The sequence below is a fragment of the Haliotis rufescens genome, unplaced genomic scaffold (assembly GCF_023055435.1).
Source record: "Haliotis rufescens isolate VD_foot unplaced genomic scaffold, xgHalRufe1.0.p SCAF_21, whole genome shotgun sequence".
In the NCBI taxonomy this organism is placed as follows: domain Eukaryota; kingdom Metazoa; phylum Mollusca; class Gastropoda; order Lepetellida; family Haliotidae; genus Haliotis; species Haliotis rufescens.
In genome coordinates this window covers 3,161,269-3,185,088 of record NW_025963902.1, presented here as the reverse complement: position 1 = coordinate 3,185,088, position 23,820 = coordinate 3,161,269, and the positions used below count along the sequence as shown (strand labels likewise).

Below are 23,820 nucleotides of genomic sequence, written 5' to 3'. Positions count from 1 at the left end.
ATCCGGGGTAGAAAAGATCTTCAGCAACCTATGCTTGCCGTAAAAGGCGACTATGCTTGTCGTTAAAGGCGACTAACGGGATCGGGTGGTCAGGCTCGCTGACTTGGTTGATGCATTTCATCGATCCCAATTGCGTGGATCGATGCTCATGATGTCAATCACTGGATTTTCTGGTCCAGACTCGATTATTTACAGACCGCCGTCATATAGCTGGAATATTGCTGAGTGCGGCATTAAACAACAAACAAACCAAACAAAATCAGTGGGCTAGCACTATGAAATCGGCATCAGTCTGGACAAGTACAAGCTGCCACACACACACACACACACACACGCACGCACATCGTTTTATATATAAAACGATGTGCGTGCAATAATCTTGAACGCGACGTTAAACCCAACTTCACCTCACCTCACATAGGTACCCTGGAAAGGGCCAATCATAGTGACTTTGGTTACACATAGAGGCCCTGGTTACATCGCATAACCCTGAGTCTGTTTATTTCCTCGCGCAACATCAATACATCGGTTGAACTCATACACAAGTAGTTTTAGGATACTAGCATCCGTGTTGACATTGTAAATTGTACTTCCGGTCTGGTTGCAATTGACATTTTGTTGATATAGGAAAAGAGGCAAAAGCAACCCTACAAGGATTAACATGGATGTTGTAGACGACAGCAGCTAAAATGAGCATTGATACACAGGAGCGAGGTCCCCCCATCACCATCAATGAACTAGTGCAGGTAGGCAGACAGAGTATGATGATATCTTAGATGGATGATGATGGAGATGTTTTGATTTAGCATTACGATCTATTTTAAAAGGTGGGTCCTCGACAGTCAGTCAGTGTATGGTGACGTTTGTCAGTTTGTTATGTCGGTGTAATATGGACGGTATATTATCCAGTGTCTTTTCGTGTAAACATGATTGTAAATGTAATTTGTATTTCTTCTCGTAGTATCATCCTAACTATTCTAAGAGTATCGTATCAGAAATAGATCCAAGGGCTAAGGATAGAGTTTGGGGTTACTATCCTAACACCACGACATTTGGATGTGTTCAGCGCCAATTTAATATAACCTAATAAACTATTCCTGTGCAGAATAATGAAAAATAATGAATCGAAAAAAAAAATATATGTGTTACTGTATTCAGGTAGGCTATTAGTTCCCATTTATCATCATTTTAGCCACTTGAAATACGAAAAACACGAAATATAAAAGATATTGACAATAAAAGTGCTTTCATAAACTAGCGCTTGCTATTAAATGCGCTGCCGCAAGCTATGTTCAGTAAACAAATATTCAAAACTCTTGTCATCACTGGGAGTATACAACATGTACAATGACATACAATGTAGATGATGGATCACTGGGAGGAGGTTATACACACTTGATGACCCATGATGTCACAGGGCATTGTTTTGCCAGTGCGGCTGGCACCAAAGTACTACAAATTACATCATAGGGTATCATGGGGTATTGTCATGTGTTTCAAAAGTTTGTGGTACTGTATCCTAAAGGTGATCCTAACATCAATCTTGCAAACAGGGTTTTACCTGAAGCAGTTATTGCGCCTATGCTATATGCAAAGAAGTTGAGATAGGAAGCAAATAAGATACAAGATACCCGAAATTTTATTTGATGTCAGTTATTACAGGTAAAAGTATGATAATTAGCTCTTGAGAGCGATATATTCCCCAGTGAAAATCCAGGTAGATTACTTCAGCCACCTATGTTTACTGTAAGTAGCGAATATGCTTGTTGTAAGAGGCGACTGACATGATCGGGTGGTCAGACTCTTTGACTTGGTTGATGAATGTCATCGTATCCCAATTGTATAAATCGATGCTCATGATGTCAATCCCTGGATTGCTGGTCCAGACTCGATTATTTGCAGACCACTGCCATATTCCTGGAATATTGCTGAGAGTGGATTTTAACAACAAACAAAAACAAACTTTAGAGCTATTTGTCTGACCAAATAGGTTAAGTGATAAAATGTAAAATAACGTCACTGATGTACTTTGCGTATATGGGAAGCTAAAACATATTTACAGTGAAGTAGTGAAAGGAAATAGAATATCCACGGGAATCATTTATCATACCGACATATAGAGCATTTTTATATGGGGTCTGACCAGAAGCCTGCAGAAATCTCAATATAATTCAACTTTACGACCATTATTTCGGCAGGCAACTCCAGTCCTTTATGCAGAGCTCCAGATAACTTTTTAAGCAATTGAGTTTTACTCTAGGGTTTCTATTTTAATTGGGTTATTACATTTTTCATTTGGTAACCAATATTTTTTCACTTATCTATTCATCACTTTATTGGGGTTTTCCAAAATTAGTGAACATTTTAAAATTTAAAAAAAAATGAAATAATGTTTTAGATGTATATAAGGGTTCTAAATATATAGGCTTGACTCGAAAAGTAAAGTACAGTAAACAATGTTTATAACGAACACGCTGATATTGAACTGACCCATATGACAAACCTATATTTTAGTGTAGACCATTTGTTGCATATATGCTGTATATATGCTTATCACGAAATACGATTATTATCCCCCGCGGGGGATATAGTATTCACGACCGTCCGTACGTCCGTCCGTACGTCCGTCCGTACGTCCCACCTGTTTGTTGCCGCTGTATCTCAAGAACTAAACACTGGATTGTCTTCATATTTGGAACTATGGTGTATATACAGACTCCGCAGACACCAGTCGGTTTTGGTGACCTTGACCCCATTTTTAAGGTCACAGCAGGCATATCTGCTTTTGGAGTTGGAAAACGGTGTTGCCGCGATATCTCAAGAACTAAACACTGGATTGTCTTCATATTTGGAACTATGGTGTATATACAGACTCCACAGACACCAGTCGGTTTTGGTGACCTTGATCCCATTTTCAAGGTCACAGCAGACAAATCTGCTTTTAGAGTTGGAAAACGGTGTTGCCGCGATATCTCAAGAACTAAACACTGGATTGTCTTCATATTTGGAACTATGGTGTATATACAGACTCCGCAGACACCAGTTGGTTTTGGTGACCTTGATCCCATTTTCAAGGTCACAGCAGACAAATCTGCTTTTAGAGTTGGAAAACGGTGTTGCCGCGATATCTCAAGAACTAAACACTGGATTGTCTTCATATTTGGAACTATGGTGTATATACAGACTCCGCAGACACCAGTCGGTTTTGGTGACCTTGATCCCATTTTAAAGGTCACAGCAGGCAAATCTGCTTTTGGAGTTGGAAAACGGTGTTGCCGCGATATCTCAAGAACTAAACACTGGATTGTCTTCATATTTGGAACTATGGTGTATATACAGACACAGCAGACACCAGTCGGTTTTGGTGACCTTGACCCCATTGTCAAGGTCACAGCAGGCAAATCTGCTTTTGGAGTTAGAAAACGGTGTTGCCGCGATATCTCAAGAACTAAACACTGGATTGTCTTCATATTTGGAACTATAGTGTATATACAGACACCGCATACACCTGTCAGATTTGGTGACCTTGACCCCATTTTCAAGGTCACAGCAGGCAAATCTGTTTTTGGAGTTGGAAAACGGTGTTGCCACAATATCTCAAGAACTAATCGCTGGATTGTCTTCATATTTGGTACTATGGTGTACAGGCGGGGGATATTTCGTCACTCTGTGACAAATACTTGTTACAAACTACAATAAGTGGCCCCTTTGAGTTCATTATAACCGTAGTTTACTGTAGCTTGTATTGTGTTTCGGAAATTAGCTCCTTTCTACACATGCTGGAAAAAGCTTCATTGGGTATTTACACATGGTGTTTTTATACTTTTGAATTTTTCATTTAATGCAAGTTAATGGAAAGTAATTGGGGTTTGAATATTTAGGGGGGGGGGTATTTTACGTAAATACCGCCGATACACTGCTTATCTGTAGCTCTGTTTATGGCCTTATGAACAAATGAATTTAGGCCAAACTAAGAAGTTGTTGAGGCAACTCAACTTCCTCTAGAGTCGGCCTAAGCATGTGTCCTTCAAAGGAGATTTAACTGATATTCCTTAACCATGTTAACAGAAATAGATTTTGGCAAATCCATGCCAGATTTTCTTCACTCAAACGCCAAGCATTGCTTGTGATTCCAACATGGAAGTCTCCATGTATGATAGAAGCATCACAAATGCTTTATACTTCTGTGTTGTTGGTACAGCTGTTGATCATTTCGTATCATGGAATATTTGTGCTTCGGATGCTTTGTAACTCTCAGATCGTTCCGTTACCTGGGTTTGCTTATATAGCATTATATGTAATTGTTCTCAACCATGTGTTAACAATTTTGCAGATATAGTTACATAAAAAACGTCACAGTAATTTCCTAAGCATGTTAAGATAATTGATTGGAGCCAAGTTCCGTGTTAAAATGTGTTACTAAAAGTATCCACTTCAACACACGCATGATAAGCGTGAGGCACTGTCCCACGTTTTGCTTATGGTTAGTGTTACTATTGCAGAGCTCAAGATAACTTTTTGAGCAATCAAGTTTTTACCCTAGGGTTTCTATTTTAATTGGGTTATTACATTTTTCATTGGGTAACCAATATTGTTTAGCTCATTCATCACTCTGTTGGGTTTTTCAAAAAATTAGTGAACATTTTAAGATTTAAAAAACATTAAATAATGTTTATGATGTATGTAACTGTTCTATATATATAGGCATGATTCGGAACGTAAATTAGCTCATAATTGTATTTCGGAAATTAGCTCCTTTGTACGCATGCGGAAACAGCTTCATTGGGTATTTACGTGAGCTCTTTTTATACGTTTGAGTTTTCCATTTAATGCATGCGTTTCTGTACGCAAGTTAATTGAAAGTTTTGAATATTTTTTTGGGGGGGGGAGGGGGTATTTTACGCAAATACGCTGCTTGTCTGTAGCTCAGCTATTGTGTGAACCTCTTGGTAGATTCTCCAAAAGCTGTAACTGGCCAGGTCAACAATTATTGTCAGGTGTTAATGGAATTTCCTGTCCTAAAAACATATATTAATCAACCTGGTTAGGAAACAACCTAATGGATACGAAACTACCAGGATATGAAATGACCTATTACTGTTTGTACAATGGTCACCCAGGGACCCTTTTCATGCCAAGAACCCCTAGACAAATAAGTCCCTGTGACTCACAATTAGATAGACCTTGGCCATGTTGGCCTGGTAAATCTTGCCAAGCAAACACAACTACTGTCCTGACATAGGGCTTAGTCATCCTGACAATGGTTTTCATTTGAAAGATCATAGCGGTCATTTGGCCTTTATCATGTTTATGTTGAATTACAGTATCTTAACAAAGAAACAAACTTCAACTGTGAACATTTTACATCTGTCTTCAAAAGAACAAAATTTCCATCTAATTTGTTATGAGAGAAGGCGGTAATAAGTGCTGCACTTGTGCCCAATCCCTTTGTCTTTTTGGACAATGAAATATGTTTAATAATAATAATTAGTTAACACACAATTTACACACAATTAACACACAATTCTGAGTGTGATATGCCATATGCATCCATGTCTGAAATTCTCTGATTTTCGCTTGCCCTGGGTTTTCCAGACAGTCAGGGACTCACTGACCATGTGTTCTGGAGTGACCTGTGAATGTGCCTCACAACAGGCCAGCTCGGAATGTTTAAGAACATAGAACTGTGTTTGACTCTCTGCCTGAACTACCTGCTTTACCTGACAAAGCCCAGTCGGTTATCAAGGGGCATAAATGCTAAAAGGTAAAGATCTAAGGGGTCCCCATCTTCCCGAGGCAAGGGGGTTAACTGACTTTAAAAGCCCAGTTTCCAAATTCCACCCTTGCTGAACTAGGCTGGAATTCCTGGGATCGATCAAAGCGCCACCTGTGGCTATTACAAATTATGTCCCTTCTATGACTCTCCTATGGACCAATCAGATTTCACCTCTCATATCACTTGCATTTGCTCGATATCAAGATCTATATTGTGATAAAACGAGTCTTACATCACGAAGTGCATCAAATAAAGTGAGCACCTTGATTAAAAACATGAAAAGATTTTGAAAATATCTGTTGACAACAAGTTGCCGGTGCACATGCTTTGGAAATCCCGCCATCAATCGTAATCTGCATGACAGTTTACGAACCTTATTTCGATTTCATTGCACGATTTTGATTGGACTATGCATAGACTCATTGGTCCAGCCAAAATGTAACTACAACCATATTATACCCAGGGGAAGGAGGACGAAGTTATGCTGATATTCATTTTAAAGTTTATGAAGTCTTCAAGTCCTCTTCTGTTTCATTACTGTAACCTAGATGCGAACCGTGAAATGTTACTGCCTGATGCCATCTTGTTTTCTAGCAGACAAGTCAATATTCATCACGTCACAGGTCAATACAAGTCAACGTTCGATGTCAGTGTCAGTCATGTGATTTGGGGGTCCCGATTGAAATGTATTGTTTCGTCACATGGTATGGATTAACCAATGGAATTGCAAGATTCTAACAGAGGTATAACAAACATCTTTGTGGAAAACAACTTCTGGTTTATTGCATATAGCAACATTTCAGTGTAGATTCTTACACTGTGGTCAAGCTGGAGTGACTACAACCACGTGATGAGACACTTATGTACAGAGACCCGAGCAACAAGATCCGAACCACCATCACTAGGAAGCCATTCTGACCGGTAGATTCACTTCATCTCAACCATCACCCAAAACTAAGTTAGCATGGTTAGGCATCATCTCCGCACTCACCAAGCAAGCCAAGATCATCTGCTCCAGCAACCGTGACCTTGACCATGAACTTAATCATTTGCAAGATGTCCTCACCTACTTTACCTTCCCGAGGCAAGGGAGTTAACTGACTATTAAAGTCCAGTTTCCACCCTTGACAAACTAGGCTCAATTTCGGACATGATTTCGGTCAACTGACGGATTTGCAAAGCATGTGTAACGCCAACTTGGCATCGACAGATCTTGCAAATCTTTTCATGCTTTTAATGAAAGTGCTCACAAGATTTGATGCACTTCGCAAGGTAAGGCCCATTTTATTACAACATAGATCTTTATTATCGATCAGATCGTGTTAACTGGGCGCTGCAAATATGTTTGAAGCAATTGCAAGTGATATGAGACGTGGAATCTGATCGGTCAATATGAGGGAGATTGAAGGGACATAACTCATTATAGCTACTGTTGCGCTACGATCAGGCCTTGAAATTCCAACCCAGTTCGGTGAGGGTGGAAACTGGACTTTTATAGTCAGTTAATGCTCTTGCCTCGGGAAGATGCACCAACTTCAACCAGAGTCCGACCAAGGTAGCCGAGGAGACTTGATCAGGATTGGCCCCATCAGATTCACCCTAGTCCACATTGGCAAGACTTCACATGAGATCAGCAGATTACTTAAGCAGCACACAAGTACCGATATCGATACCATCTTCACTGCTCCACATCCCTTTGTACCGTCCTCCAAGCTAATGGAGTGGGCGGTCGGGTAGCCTAGTGGTTAAAGCGTTTGCTCATCACGCCGAAGACCCGGGTTCAATTCCCAACATGGGTACAATGTGTGAAGCCCATTTCTGGTGTCCCTCGCCGTGATATTGCTGGAATATTGCTAAAAGCGGCGTAAAACCGTACTCACTCACTCCATATAATGGCTGTAGCCACCCACCGCCACCCCTTCCCCTTCCAACAAGCATCCCCCAATAGGAGTGATCTATAAGATTAATTGTGACTTGTGACTTGTTGCTGTACTTTGGTGAAACCTCCCACCCAGTAGATGCCCACATCAAAGAACATAAGACCTCAACAGCCAGAGCAGACAGCAAATCAGCCCTATCGTACAACCAGCAAAAGTTCCGCAGCCATCACATCCAGTTTGACAAAGACCTCTCTACCATGGCTGCCAAGCATCAGGAATTCAAAAAAAGAAAACTTTCAGATGCCACAGAAACCCAGCCTCATAAACCTTTGATCAACAGAGATCAAGGGTATTACATCCCATCTGCCTTTGAAGATCTAATTATGCTTATCAACCAATAGGCTCTTTTTCATTAGTAATAGTATCCTATCAGCTTGTTATAACTTTTTAATCCTCTCCAGATATCTGGCTTCATTACCCGTGTGCTATTTGTTATTCTTACTGCACATCTGGCTTCATCCAATTATCTGTGTGCAGCATGTTATCTGCTACCTCTTGCTAATGTAAATCTGCTACGTTTCACAACATATCCTGTATATGTAGGGGCGGTCGGGTAGCCCAGTGGTTAAAGCGTTCGCTCGTCACGCCGAAGACCCGGGTTCGATTCCCAACATGGGTGATATTGCTGGAATATTGCTAAAAGCGGCGTAAAACCATACTCACTCACTCACTCCTGTATATGTACCTCTCATCACTTGGTTGTAGTCATTCTAGCTTGATAACGATGAAAGAATCTATGTCAAAACATCGCTATATGCAATAAGCCAGAAGTTGTTATCCATAAAGTTGTATGTTCTCTTACTTACTTACCAACTTCTAGACTGCCAATCAAACAGTTACTGGGTACCGATCACTATCAATCAACACAAAAGATCCATGTTATCAGTATACTCTTACCGTTGGCATGTTAATAGCTCTTTGTCATGTTCAGCATTAGAAATTGGCACTAGTCCTATAGTCCTACCCAAGCTGCCCAATAGTTAAGGCATCATAAGCATGATAAGGACTAGAAGATATTTGTCATTTTTAAGGGTTTTGCTTTATGTTATCATTATGAGGACTAGTGTTAGTTTCTACCCCTGATGTTGTGCGAGTTGGATTATTTTGACATGCAAAATTGTTAAATTTCATAATTATTACTTTTATTGAAACAATACAACCTTAAAATATGAATTGGATTATGGATAGACGTTTGGTGTATCGTCTCATGATGATAAACAGCTGAAAGGATTAGTAAATATGAACACTATGAGTAAGCATGATAATCTATTAATGATAGGTCATTGCCAATGAAATATTTTCCTGATTTTAGAAGCTAAATGCAGAATGAAATCAAAATCAAGTTCATGTTTATTCCTTATTACAAAGTCATAATATTTAAAAAGTGGCATAATCAAAGTTCAAAATCCCATACTGCATACCACTGAAGATCCGGGTTAGAATAGATCTTCAGCAACCCATGCTTAAAAGGTGACTATGCTTGTTGTAAGAGGCGACTAACAGTATCAGGTGGGCCGACTTGCTGTCTTGGTTGGTGCTTGTCATCGATCCTAATTGTGTAGATCGATGCTCATGATGTCAGTCACTGGATTGTCTGGTCCAGACTCGATTATTGACAGACCCAAGTCATATAGCTGGAATATTGCTGAGTGCGGCGTTAAACAACAAACAAAAACAGCATGAAAAATCATTTATACCAAATGCAGCCATGACCAAAATTTGTGCCAACTAGACATGCTAGAGGCAGTTACTATAGACATCATTTTGTTAACCTAGAAAAGGCCGAGAAGCAGGTGCTTGTGGGTATTGTGCTTGATTCTAGGACTACACATTGCAAGTCGTGACCTCCATGTGTTTGTCATTAATTTCGCTATTTTCTAGATCAGGTCGTGTTAGAGTTTTGCCATGTTTCTGTGCATTTCCAATTTCTTCACTTGAGCATGTTGAGCATCTCAATTATTTATTTAAATTTTAATCAATGTCTAGTTGGAAGACCTCCAAGATCAATGAAATGACTTGTCTGAAATAACCTTTACTTCCAACAGCTAGTCTGAGGCTCTAAGTGCAAGCGGGGGCACGGGTGGCCCAGTCGTCTAAGGCGCTTTGATTCACTGTGCAGTGTTGCATCCCTTGGACACACCAGAAACCTATGATTGTGGGTTCGAATCCCGGTTCGCCCCGATTATGTTTCTAGGTTTGTCAGCACCATACCCGTGCTCGTGGGTTTCACCGAAGTGGTAAACATCTTAGACTTGCATCACTTCGGGCTTTCCTCCCACATTAAGCTGACACGCCGTGATGTAACTGGAATACTGTTAAAAGCGGTGTTAAACCCAACTCACTCACTCACTCACTCTAAGTGCAAGCAGCCATCTTGAAAGTTACAGGCACCCACATGTAGACCATGGAGTTGATAACAAACAAGTTATCATTTTTCTTGTGATGTCTTTACTTTCAAGTCAGTAACCAATCAGACACATGCTTTGGAAGTCCATAAACACAGAAGCTGATCCCCAAGCCATGTTAACACAATTCGGAATGAAATTCACTCAAGAATTGCGTTAAGCAAATGTTTATTAATACAATAAGACCACACTATTGTACACTGACTGTCGAATTGAATACAATAACGAGTGCTTACAGTTTCTACTTGATAGTCGGTCAGGTCAGAATATATTTCACCTATCCCGACCAAAATGTTACTTGTCACAGGATAGCGGGCAGGCAGCTATTTCAGACACGTCATGTTACCATGGTTTGATTGGTCAGTTGCTTTGGTTTAACCATGCAGTAACAGCATTTTGTCTTTTGGGTTTTTTTGTCTGTTTTTTTTGTATAATGCTGCACTGACCCATCTTCCAGCTATGTGACAGCATTCTGTAAATAAGCAAGTCTGGACCAGACAATTCAGTGATTGACATCATGAGCATCGATTTACGCAGTTGGGATAAGATGACGTGCATCAGCTTAGTCAGCAAGCCTGACCACCCAATCCCGTTAGTTGCCTCTTACGGCAAGCCTGGATTGCTGAAGACCTATTCTAACCTGCATCTTCACGGCATGCCAGTAGGTACAGGTTGTAACATAAATACTAGTCTACAGTACCGACATGTACTTCTTCATGTTCTTGAAACTCGTACACATCAACGATCTGTGTTGATGTCTGTAGTTTCTTACCAATATTGAGTGCAATATATTTATTATTTTGTAAGTAACTACATGATAACCATGGTAACTGTATCCAAACAAATCAGGTGAGCTGAGGTGGGGCGTGCAGGCGTGAGCTTGTACTAGCCCAGACTAATGTCGATTTTTATATTGCTAGCCGCTGAGATACCATGCCACAGTTTTAAAATGAATACCCCACTCAAACACAGTATACTGACTCTGAGCTGACCAGTCATTGTTTTGGCCCCTTCATGCCAAGCCCCAGGCAGGGTTATGAAAAGTACCATCTTTTAACGTCTTTCGGTATGATGTGGCTGGGGATCGAACCCCGGACCTTCCACTCTCCGGGCAGATACTCTACTACTAGACCGCAGAGGCAGTCCTATACAAATCAAAGCAAAATATTAAAAAGTATGTCAGCTGAAACATGTTAAACAAATTTAAACAACAAACAAAACATAACCCTCTGATTGACAGGCTTTGCGTTGTTGTTAAGATGTTTGTCAGCACCATGCCAATGCTTGTGGGGTTCACCAACGTGGTAAACAGCTGAGACCTGCATCACTCAGACTTGCAAAAGTCTAAAAGGCAATAAATATTAGTTTAATTTTTAATTTCTAGATCATATAAATAATAAGAACAAATTGTCCCTCTAAAAGGCTGGTGTACTGTCCACTTATCGAAACCTTCCTATTATTGGGATAGAATTACTGTGCATCCATGGACTTATCACAGTACAGCCTTGAAGCAAGGCTACATTCAGATCTGCATCACCTTGGGCTTTCCTCATTTTCTAGTTGATACACAGTGATATAACTGGAATACTGTTGAAAGCGGCGTTGGCACTCACTCACTCACTCACTCACTCACTCACTCACTCACTCACTCAAGCCACACCACTCCAGTTCACTCCTGTCCTGCTTCTCCTGTCCTGTCCACTCCACTTCTCTCCACTCCACTCCACTCCACTCCACTCCACTCCACTCCACTCCACTCCACTCCTGTCCACTCCACTCCACTCCTGTCCACTCCACTCCACTTCTCTCCACTCCACTCCACTCCACACCACTCCACTCCACTCCACTCCTGTCCGCTCCGCTCCGCGCCACTCCACTCCACACCACACCACACCACACCACACCACACCACACCACACCACACCACACCACACCACACCACACCACACCACTCCACTCCACTCCACTCCACTCCACTCCACTCCACTCCACTCCACTCCACTCCTCTCCACTCCACTTGTTAATAAGCATAAGTGAGGTAGAATTGGGTTTAACAATGCATTCAAGTTTAGTGTGTCTATGTTGTCTCACCATATTATGAAATAGCTTTAGACATCAGTTAATTATTTGGAGATTTTTTGTAGCTCAGTTCTGTGGATTTATAAACTAAACCATGTGTAGTCTTATGCATTCCCAAGTGCTCAAGTTTGATTGCCAGTGTTAAACAGGGATAAGAGAGGCCTAATTCAATAACCCCAACCTGTTCACCTGATGGTAGTGATCCCAGACCCAGCAGACCCGGCACACACCTAGCCCTCCTGCCTGGTAGATGCATAACACTGGCTGTAGTGGAGGTATACCTGGCAGTTGGCACAGGCAGCACTCTTATCTTCAGAATCACTACATACTCCTAACTTTTATACTTAAGCTGATGTGGTAAGTGGTTAATGGCAGTTGCCATGGCAACTGGTGATAGATGGAAATTCTGTTTTTGGCATTAAGGAGTCAGCTCCTTGACCTGGGGGGGGGGGGGGTGGTCACAGACAGCAGTTTTAAAGACTAAAGACCTGTGTACTTAAGGGCATACTTCGGATGTTTTATGGTCGTGTTTTTGCTTTCCAAGTATTGTTTTTGACATGTTGAAATATAAATTTATTTGTGTTTATTTAATTTTAATTATTTTCAGCATAAAGATCAGATCGATGTATGGGTTTGTTCATTTATCAGGGAAAATGCAAATGCTGTTTAAAATACAGTCTATATTTCTTGTTAACTATTTTCTCCAGTAATAGGGCACGTAAGTGCTTTTGTGAACGATACAGTGCACATGTTGCAAGGGCTATATATATATCATATTAGACTATATACTTATTAAATAACTTATCATTTTACACATGTGGAATGTTTTTGGGTAGTTCATCAGGTTTAATTTGTTATTGTTTGTAATCCATCATAGCTTGTCATACATGGTTGGTAAAATTAAAACAAATTTAGTTTTATTTAATTTTCTGATCATTACTTTCAAACATGAGATGTACAGGTCCAGCGTCCGTCACAATGCCATGTTCTGTACAGTGTTAAAGGAGCTAACTGTACTGGGTATTGGGTGGTCACAAGGGTGGTCTCTCTCTGAATGTGTAAGGCAGGATAGTTGATTGTTTACAGGCCAGTCTCATTAAAATCAGATCTTAGTTTTCGCTACCGCTAAACAAAGATCTGAGGACATCCCATTACGGGTCATGTCAGAACAACTTTTTCGCGAATTCTGACCGACCAATGAAATGACTGACAAGAAAGTGACATTAGCCAATCATAAGGCAGGATTCTTGAGCTCTACGACACTAGTTTCAAACTTGCGACTACGCTTCGAAACATATATTGACGTATTCTCGATTAAAAAGAAGAACATTCTGGAATGGCTTATAGATGGCCTATATTGTATAGATATAATCATAAAATCCTTGACTGTCGTTCGGAATACCCCGTGTTAAATATTTTGTGGTTGCATGATTAGAAAACACATTCTGACAGTCACTTTCATGATCTGGTAAGCGATGCTCTGATTGGTTGGATGATAGGTCGTTCTGACGTGACCCTTAATGGGATGTCCTCAGATCTTTGTTTAGCGATAGATAACGAAGATCTGATTTTAATGAGGTTGTTTCCAGGCCACCATGTTCTGTCTACTGCTGGCTAGTGTGTAAACAAAACATGCAAGGAAGGGTGTGACAGTGACATGTTAAGCCGATTGGAATGTGTTTGATGCAGTCAGCACTGTTGCAGTGCATCCTGATGGCTGAAAAGGAATGCCAATATTTTTCCTTGAACATGTTGAATGTCAAGAATGTTGCCATTGAAACAACCACCATGCATCAGTTCAATCAATATGTTTGAAGAAAGTCAGCAATGATTTGTTCAAGGTCAGCAGTTTTGTTTGTCCAGTTGCTATAGCCAGCACACGCCTTCCAGCGATAGTAACTAACATTTTTAGCAAAACCCCTTAAAATGGCAAGGCAGCATTGGAAAAATCATGGAAATTGGCACTAGTCCTGTAGTCCTTGCCAAACTGCCCAATAGTTAAGGTATCATAAGGACTAGCAGAAATTTGCCCTGTTTAAGGGTTTTGCTATAGCATATATAAGGACTAGAGGACTAAAACTGTTAGTTTCTAACGCTGCAAGGACTGTAGGACGATTGCCAATTTCTAACGCAGCCTTTCTAGTGAACATGTACACAGGGATATACATGGCTGCTCGTCCGCTAGTCCGACTATTGAAGACTAATGGGACTAGTTGTTTTCTCACAATATCTACAGATGTAGTTATTTGACATAAAGGACAATCTGGATGACCGACACAGTCTACCATTGTGTACATTAAACAGCAATGAAACAAAACCTCTGGCAAAGTCTGGCATATTGGTCCATGTCTGGGACCTGCGTTGTGCACTCCAAGAGCTGCCGTGATAATCAATAAATTGAATTCCATTATGCTTCTGGATGTTTTGCAGAACATGCACCAAGTACCATGACATGCTTGGTTTACCAGGGCGACATGTTGGCATTGTGATGCACTGAGACTGTCGGCCATGGGACAGGGTTCAATAGCTCTGTGAGGTGGAGATTGGTTGTTGCTGGTTTTGGTTCGTTGACTACAGTAGAATTTAATTGTGGAGCTGTTCTTGGAGAAATTGTTTACACAATAAAACATTGATATTTTTTGCTTAATCAGATCCGTGTTATTGATTGGAAGCAGCTGTTCAACAAGTACAGAAAACTTGCACTGACAGCTATTTGATGATAACAGTTCAATAACAGTGCATAGTAAGCATGGTAAAATTGTCTTCATTTTAGTGCTTTATGTTTCGACGTGTGTCTTGAATCCTTGAATAATATCATGTAAATATACTCACAGCCGTAAGAAAAGCAAACCATAGAAACATACAGAGAAGTATGTACGTAAAGAAGAGATGTTTCCGTGTACCACTTTACGAGAGAAACGCTGTGCATGCATTAGCTGTTAGAGCTTTCACGTTGTATCAGTTTAGAACCGTCATAAATATAGTATGATTAGCTCCGTCGTGTTGTTCCTAGTGTTGAATTATCATATTTATTTTCAGTACATTTCTTAGTTTCAAAATGTCTGCTTTGTAATCATGGTAATGGCGATGAACGTGATGAAGCTGTACATATGTGTTGGTGAATGCGTGTCCATCTACATGGTCCTTTTGTATTTTACACCTTGTTGTCACCCTCTCACCATGCTCACTCTAAAACATGTATATTGGACCAGTCATTTACTTTTTAGGGGATAAAAAAATATTTATTGCTCGTTGCAGCAACTTCAACATGATGCATCATGAAGATGCAGAATTTCATTTCTCTGAAAGATGAGGAGAACAAGTTTATGTAGCACATTCATTCCTTCAGGACATCCTGAACTTGTCCAGCGAACAATGTTTTATTTTCCTCTAGTATGTTTTTGTAAAATTAAGTTTTTTGTATGCACCCCAGCCTCCCCCAACTCCTTCTTGTATACACAACCACCACCACCAAAAATATATTTATTTATGTATTAGCTTATTCCCTTTCCCAACCAACTTTGGCATCGGTCCCGCCATTTCTTGTTCCCTGTCTGTAAATCTGACAAGCAAGCCACTGGCTTCTAACATGTCTAATGTCAACATAACCTGAAGTTGTTCTGTATTTTCACCTTGGCATTCATTGGCACTTTTCTCCATCTGCTCACAATGGCAACTGGGTCATGCTGACCTTCCCACAATAACATGGCTTACACAGATCAGTCTTACTGTTTTCTCCCAACAACATCAATGATCACACATCAATGATCACACATCAATGACCACACATCAATGATCACACATCAATGATCACACATCAATGATTACACATCAAGTATCAAGCATCAATTATCAAGCATCAATGATCACACATCAATGATCACACATCAATGACCACACATCAATGATCACATCAATGATCACACATCAATGACCACACATCAATGATCACACATCAATGATCACACATCAATGATCACACACCAATGATCACACATCAATGATCACACATCAATTATCAAGCATCAATGATCAGGCATCAATGATCATGATGATCACTCATCAATGATCACATCAATGATCACATCAATGATCACACATCAATGATCACACATCAATGATCACTCATCATGCTCATCAGTGACCACTCATCAATGGCGGTAGATTGTCTACAACATACTGTACTACATTTCCGACATGCTGCATTTGGTTTTCAAAACGTGGGGTGTGGCTCAGACTATTGATATCCTATTATCATGATTATTGACCCTGGCACACTCGACTACATATCAAATATTAACTACACAGGTGGTATAGCATTACCTCCCTTCCAGTGTTTCAGCTAAGCTAAACAGTTAATTTGATTGGCTAGACAGTATCCAATCATGACACGATGTATTTTTGCGGTATGGCGGACAAGATTGTTGGGCTAAACACCTGGCCATCCTGTCTATGAGAAAAATGGCGTACAAATATGAGCCCATGCAAGTATCGTGAGCAATGTATCTTTTCGGATCGCACAGATGGTCTCTCGTCCCAGCTCTGCTGTTTAGTATGTTTAGTATTTACTGACCTTGTTAGCCCAACACGATGGTGTTGTCATCTTAACTCAACATTGCGTGGCGTGATGACGTTGATGTGGCGTATGTTGAATGTCCCCCTGATCATGCTGATGTGGTTGTGTTGTGATTTCAGTTGGCACACATCGGGATCCCCCCTGAGCAGGTGACATGGAACCGGGTCACCATGACCTCGGACCGCTGGATCTCCGTCCGACACGGAAGCCGCGAGGAGATCAGCAAACCAGCCATGGTAGGTCCAGTGAGTGAGTGAGTGAGTTGGTCCAGTGGTGCCATGGAACAAATATAGTCGACTCAACCATTATCATGTACTGATTACCCTGTGCAGATGATCAAGCATTTTCAAAGATTAATTGGTTGATTGATTATCTTGAACTGATGATCAAGCACTGTCAATGATTTATTGGTTACCCAGGACAGATGATCAAGCTATGTCAATGATTGTAAGGTTACGCTAAACTGATCATAAAGCACTGTCAATGATTGGTTATCTCTGTGGCCACCCTCAAACTCCCATGCAATAAACCAATGAAGATCTGGGTTAGAATAGTTCTTCAGTGACCCATTCTTGCCGTAAAAGGCGACTATTCTTGTCGTATGAATCGACTAATTGGATCGAGTGGTCAGACTCGCTGACTTGGTTGAAGCATGTCATCGTATCCAAATAGCGTAGATCGATGTTCATGATGTCAATCACTGGATTGTCTGGTCCAGACTTGATTATTTACAGACCGCAATCATACAGCTGGAATATTGCTGAGTGCGGTGTTAAACAACAAACAAACCCATGTAAATACTGTTAAGGTCCCGGGTATAAACTTGCTGACCTGTGACAGCGGCACAGTTTGCATGTGAGATATACATGAAGCAGTGCTGTCATTGTGAGATATACGTGAAGCAGTGCTGTCATTGTGAGATATACGTGAAGCAGTGCTGTCATTGTGAGATATACGTGAAGCAGTGCTGTCATTGTGAGATATACGTGAAGCAGTGCTGTCATTGTGAGATATACGTGAAGCAGTGCTGTCATTGTGAGACCGTTGTTTCATGTTGAGTACTTGTTGTTTTATATCCACCAGGTGACAGTCCTGAACCCTAAAGATGGCTCCATTTCGTACGCTGGACAGACAAGTGCTGATTCCGTCCTCATGAACCCAAGTCAGCCCATCATAGCACTGAAAGGTACTGCAAGCACTCACAAGCTGGTCGGTCACGTTCTAGCAATCTCTATGTACATCATGGGTAGAAAACAACCATAGAGCTTCAAGGAATTGTGGATTGTATGTCCAGAGTAGTTCACTGTTGTGGCTTCAGATTCTCCATGCTCTTGGCAAGGGACTTTCAATTTTGATTTTGTGGACAGCATTTTTTGCGTTTATGACTCCAAGTAAACAGGATCGATTGTCAGACTTGGTGACTTTGGTTTGGTTTGATTGGTTTCAGAATCTGATGAGAAATATCTCAGGAAGTGGTTCAATGTTGTTATTTGTCTGTTTCAGCGGGACTGAGGTTTGAAGTGTTTAACCTTGACACGAAGGTAATGATGAGCAAGACACGGCTGCACGAACCCATTATGTACTGGACATGGCTCAACTCGGACGTCATCGGCATGGTAACCGACTCCGCAGTGTACCACTGGGACCTCTGGCAAGGTGGGCAGGGTAGCTACAAGCCTGGCTCCCAGACCGTAGAGAGTAATAAGGGAATCCAACTCAAGTCAACTTGCCTCAGCTCTTGTAAATTATCTTTGTTCTAGGCAACATTTGGGTTTGACTATTCTATATGTTGCAGTGTTAATAATAATGTTGTAATATTGTAATAATGTAATATTCCAGCTGACAGTCCACCAGAGAAGATGTTTCTCCGACACACCCGTCTGATGTTTAGCGAGATCGTCAGCTACAAAGCCGACCCTGGCCTGAAATGGCTGGCTCTTACAGGACTTATTCCAGAGGTAAATACACGTCACTCTTTGGGTGTGCTCTGTCCCTGGGTTACAGGTAGAAACAAACCTTCCACCGGCGTATGCAGTCCAGTTACCTAGTTTGTTTGTTCTGTGACAGGACGAGAAGATCACAGGGGTGACACAGCTGTACAACGTGGATGAGGACATTACGCAGTGTATCAACGCTCACACGGTCTGCTTCACAAGATACAAGTTTGACGAGAATCCCTCGTCGTCCACAGCACTGTGTGTTGGATCCCGGGATGTCCAGGATAACGGCAAGGTATAGTTGATGATGATGATGATGATGATGATGATGATGATGATGATGTTGAGGTTGCTGCTGATAATGATGGTGAGCTTGAGGTTGCTGCTGCTGCTGCTGATGAAGATGACGATGATGTGGAATGATGGATGAGGTGGTTGTGGTGATGGTGGTGAGCTTCATGTGGGATAATATTGATGCTATTGATATTGGTCAGTAATATACACATTCTGACAGATATATTTATTCTTGCTTCCCACACAGGTGTATGTGATAGAGCTGGGACCATACAAGACGGGGAATTTTGCACCGAGGAACGTGTACCACCATGTCCAGTACCTTGACGATTACGACCGATATGACTTCCCCATCTCATTACAGGTAAATATTAACTTCCACATCTCGTTACAGGTAAAGCTATTACTTCCCCATCTCGTTACAGGGAAATACTAACCTCCACATCTCGTTACAGGTAAATATTAACTTCCACATCTCGTTACAGGTAAACATATTCCCTAATCTATGACAGGTAAGTGTGTCTAGTTCTACAGGGATGTAACTTCCTGAAAGATCTTCACTTGACCAAATCCAGCCTGTGTGTTTCTGTGGCAGGTGTCCAGCAAGTACGGGCTGCTGTTTATGATCACCAAGTACGGCTACTTGTACCTGTGTGACATGGAGACAGCCAGCTGTCTGTGCTGCACCCGAGTCTCCACGGACATCATTTTCGCGTCGGCTCTCAACAATGAGACACAAGGCATTCTGGGAGTGACCAGGGGCGGACAGGTAGGCAGATAGTTAACTAACTGGAATATCCTCAGCTATCCCTGATATGTTTCTGGCTTCCTTTGCAAATCGGGGGCCACGGGTGGCCAAGTCGTCTAAGGCGCCGCGATTTGCTGTGCAGAGTTGCGTCCCTTGGGCACACCAGAAACCTATGATTGTGGGTTCGAATCCCGGTTTGCCCCGATTATGTTTCTAGGTTTGTCAGCACCATACCCGTGCTTGTGGGTTTCACCAAAGTGGTAAACGTCTTAGACCTGCATCGGGCTTTCCTCCCACATTAAGCTGACACGCCGTGATATAACTGGAATACTGTTAAAAGCGGCGTTAAACCCAACTCACTCACTCACTCACCTTTGCAAATCTTACTTACAAAGTGTTTCTGTGGCAGGCAAAGTTGACTCAGTTTTCTGGGATTAAGAGATCCAGGCCTATACATGTTGATAATCGTTGCTTTAATTTCTCCTTAACATACCTGATATGGAAAGCCATGTTATTTCCAAGGGGCACAGATGGCCGGTAATCTATATGGTCCAATTTGCCACAATAATTTGGTGTGCAGGGTTGTGACCCTTCACTGCCAGAAAGGTCATCAGCTGGGATCACGGTTTAGCACTGACTATGATACCTGGTCTGTGAGCACCGTAACCCTCACCTGAGCTGGAATACTGGGGTCTGTGTATGGGCCCCAACACCCCATGGCTGGCTGTAAGAGGCATCTGAGGCTGACTCTGGGTTGAAAGTAAGGGATCAGTTACTGTTGCTTCCCTTTCAACAGGATCGAAAGTGTAAGGCCCGGTGGTCAGGCTCTGTGACTTAGCTGACTGATTCCATTGATCGTTGCACATGGTTTTATTCACTTGTTTGCATGGTCAAAACTGTACTGTACATCCGTACTGTTAAAAGCGGTTTTAGTCCCACTCACTCACTCACTCACTCACTCACTCACTCACTCACTCATACACACCTTCACTCACACACATACTAATGCACACTTACTCACTCAATCACTGATTCATGCATACACACCTTCACTCACTCACTCACTCACACACTCATGCATACACACCTTCACTCACTCACTCACTCTCATTCACTCACTCACACCTTCACTCACTCACTCACTTACTCACGCATACACACCTTCACTCACTCACTCACTAACTCACTCACAAATGCACACTCATTCACTCACTTACACACATACTAACGCACACCCTCACTCACACACATACTAACGCACACTCACTCGCTCGATCATTCATGCATACACACCTTCACTCACTCACTCATTCACTCACTCACACCTTCACTCACTCACACCGTCACTCACTCACTCACTGACTCACACCTTCACTCACTCACACCTTCACTCACTCACTCACCCACTCACACCTTCACTCACTCACACCTTCACTCACTCACTCACACATTCACTCACTCACACATTCACTCACTCACACATTCACTCACTCACCTTCACTCACTCACACCTTCACTCACTCACCCACTCAACTCACTCACACATAAACATTCACTCACTCACACCTTCACTCACTCACACCTTCACTCACTCACCCACTCACCCACCCACCCACTCACTCACTAATGCACACTCACTCACTCACTCACCCACTCACATTCACTCACTCCCACACATACTAACGCACGTCCTCACTCACTCACACACATACAAACGCACACCCTCACTCTCACATGCAAACTAACAAATGCCCTCACTCATTCACATTCACTCTCTCTCTCTCTCTCTCACTCACTCACATTCACTCACTCATGCACTCACTCACTGTTGCAGGTTGTCACAATTGATCTGAAGAAAGATGGCTTCATCTCCTACCTACGAAACACAGCCAAGAAATCCTGTTCTGCAAAACGTCTCGAGAAAGCAATCTCAACACTGTAGCCGGTTAGCTGACCTCAGGTCATGTGATCACAGCTTAAAACAACAACAACCTCACCTTCACAGCTGCAATGTCGTCTACTACATCCGTGCACATTGATGTTGTCAGCAAGGACGAATGTTTCGGTCATCGTGCAGCATATTGAGTGCAGTTGGTGAAGATGACAAATAAATCTCTTTGTGAACGAGGACATATAAACCTATTTGAACCTCTACAGCAACTAGGTCTAGGAATGTGTTGCCATGGTTACAGCTGCTTGGTACAAAGTAACTCTAGTCCGAACATGATGTGATGAGCTGTTGTGGGAGATTATCACAAAGCTAAACAATGGCCGCCAAAGTCAGGCCTTGATTCTGGTCAGTGAAGGCTAGTCATTAGTCATGTTGATGTGATGCTTGGTACATCGAACTGTGAGAATGTTTGGATTCGTGCCCAGTCCTACAGACATGTGAAGAGGAGAAAGGAATCTGATGAAATATATGAACATAGCAGTTATGTGAAAAAGAAAATAATATTTTTTTAATCAAAGTTCAATAACTTTGGCTGAGTCAACTAACAGCATTGGTTGAGAAGTATGCATAGAGAGCATACAGTATTACTTTGAATAGGGCTGTGCACTTATATTGTGCTGGTGGTACAAGATGTCACTGTATCATACAAGGTACATGATACATGATACATATTACACATAATAACTTGATACTTCTCATGGTCAGACTTGCATCCCATCAAATACCAAACAAACCTTTTGTAAGTTACGCTAAACAGGTTTCTGAACTTTTGTACGTAACGACAGATTTTTAACGCTTTATTTTCATGATACCGTTATGTAGTGTGCTTCTACTGTATGCTTGTATCTTTTGTTGTTGCATCGTGGCAATAAGAATGATGCGGACATGTTCAGAGAATAGCTCAGTCCTTCAGTCTGACAGACTGCAATGTGGAAAGTGATCCAACACAAACAGTCTACTGTATTCGACCCAATAAGCGCCCATGTCCCAATAAGCGCCCCCCTCCCAACCTTTTCCCGGATGCCCAAGTAAGGTTTACTCACCTGTTTTTTACATACGGTCAAGAATCTTTTGTAGTTGGTTAATGAGGAGATGTTCACCAGTAAAACGTAAGTAACAGTTTATCTCTAGCCCCCCAGCAACAGAAGAATATCGATAGGTTTACTGATGAATTTACGCCACTTTGACTCTGAATTGGTCCCAATAAGCGCCCACCCCTTCTGTCTTTATTTTAAGCGCCCTTGGCGCTTATTGGGTCGAATACGGTATTTGAATGTGTTGATGAAATGTTATTCAGAATTTTGTATTTCTTAACAAAATGAAATGATTTTTTGAATATTTTTGACAATCAATATACTGATGTAGACATATACCATAAAACAGGAAATTTATGTGTCACCAAATTAATGGGGGTGTCGACCCCTGACCTAAATTCATCTTGAAAATCCTGCCTTTGAACTTCAAAAACTAATCTGCAAACAATAACACTGAGACTTTAGACAAGGATTTACTGTTGACTGATAGATATTCGATTGAATAATATCATTTGCTATCTTCACAAACTTTACTTCAACTGCTTGACATATGATTTATCTTCCATGAAATCAAAAGCAAGAAATCCCCAAATCAGTGTCACTTTATTAATGCAAGCAAGGTATATTTTATTTTTTACGCAATAATTTCCTGCTGGCATTAAGTTCATGATATTCAGTTTATGGTTAAGAAAGACAAAACAAAAATAACTAGATTTATATACACAGTGCAACTTTTCTTGAAATCTGTTCCATTAACATGGATTAGTTAATGTTAATAGTTGTACAGTTAATAGTATGTTTATCCACACTGGAAGAAGAAAAAGAAAAAGTGTTTTCTTCAGCATGTTGAAGATAAGCAAAGCTGACAGTCGCCGGAGACAGCTGATGTGTATATTGTAATTAATCAAATACTTGGGTAAACTATTGTTTGCATTTTTGTTATTTTACAAAGCTTTGTTAAAAAGGATCTTTATTTTTAACATCATATAGCCAGATACATGGTCATTGTTTTATGTTTAATTTTACTGGAAAAAACATGTTTGATAACATCACTATTGAGACAATAAGTACATGAAAGCT

The 23,820-nt window shown here is 41.2% G+C and overlaps 1 protein-coding gene across 1 annotated transcript; it reads left to right on the top strand.

Moving 5' to 3' along the window:
- The first annotated feature begins 578 nt into the window (after nucleotides 1-578).
- LOC124133429 (clathrin heavy chain 1-like) lies at nucleotides 579-23,464 on the top strand. The gene is made up of 9 exons (XM_048401102.1): nucleotides 579-746; nucleotides 16,896-17,012; nucleotides 17,860-17,962; nucleotides 18,280-18,432; nucleotides 18,616-18,734; nucleotides 18,844-19,008; nucleotides 19,255-19,371; nucleotides 19,603-19,776; nucleotides 21,590-23,464. The coding sequence occupies exons 1-9, from the start codon at nucleotides 690-692 to the stop codon at nucleotides 21,695-21,697; spliced, it is 1,113 nt and encodes a 370-aa protein (XP_048257059.1). The 5' UTR covers nucleotides 579-689; the 3' UTR covers nucleotides 21,698-23,464.
- Nucleotides 23,465-23,820: the final 356 nt, after the last annotated feature.

Coding starts and splice junctions, on each gene's coding strand:
- LOC124133429 (XM_048401102.1), top strand. CDS start 690: ATGAGCATTGATACACAGGAGCGAGGTCCCCCCATCACCATCAATGAA. Junction 18,433..18,615: donor CCACTGGGACCTCTGGCAAG/GTGGGCAGGGTA, acceptor GTAATATTCCAG/CTGACAGTCCACCAGAGAAG. Junction 19,777..21,589: donor GAGTGACCAGGGGCGGACAG/GTAGGCAGATAG, acceptor TCACTGTTGCAG/GTTGTCACAATTGATCTGAA.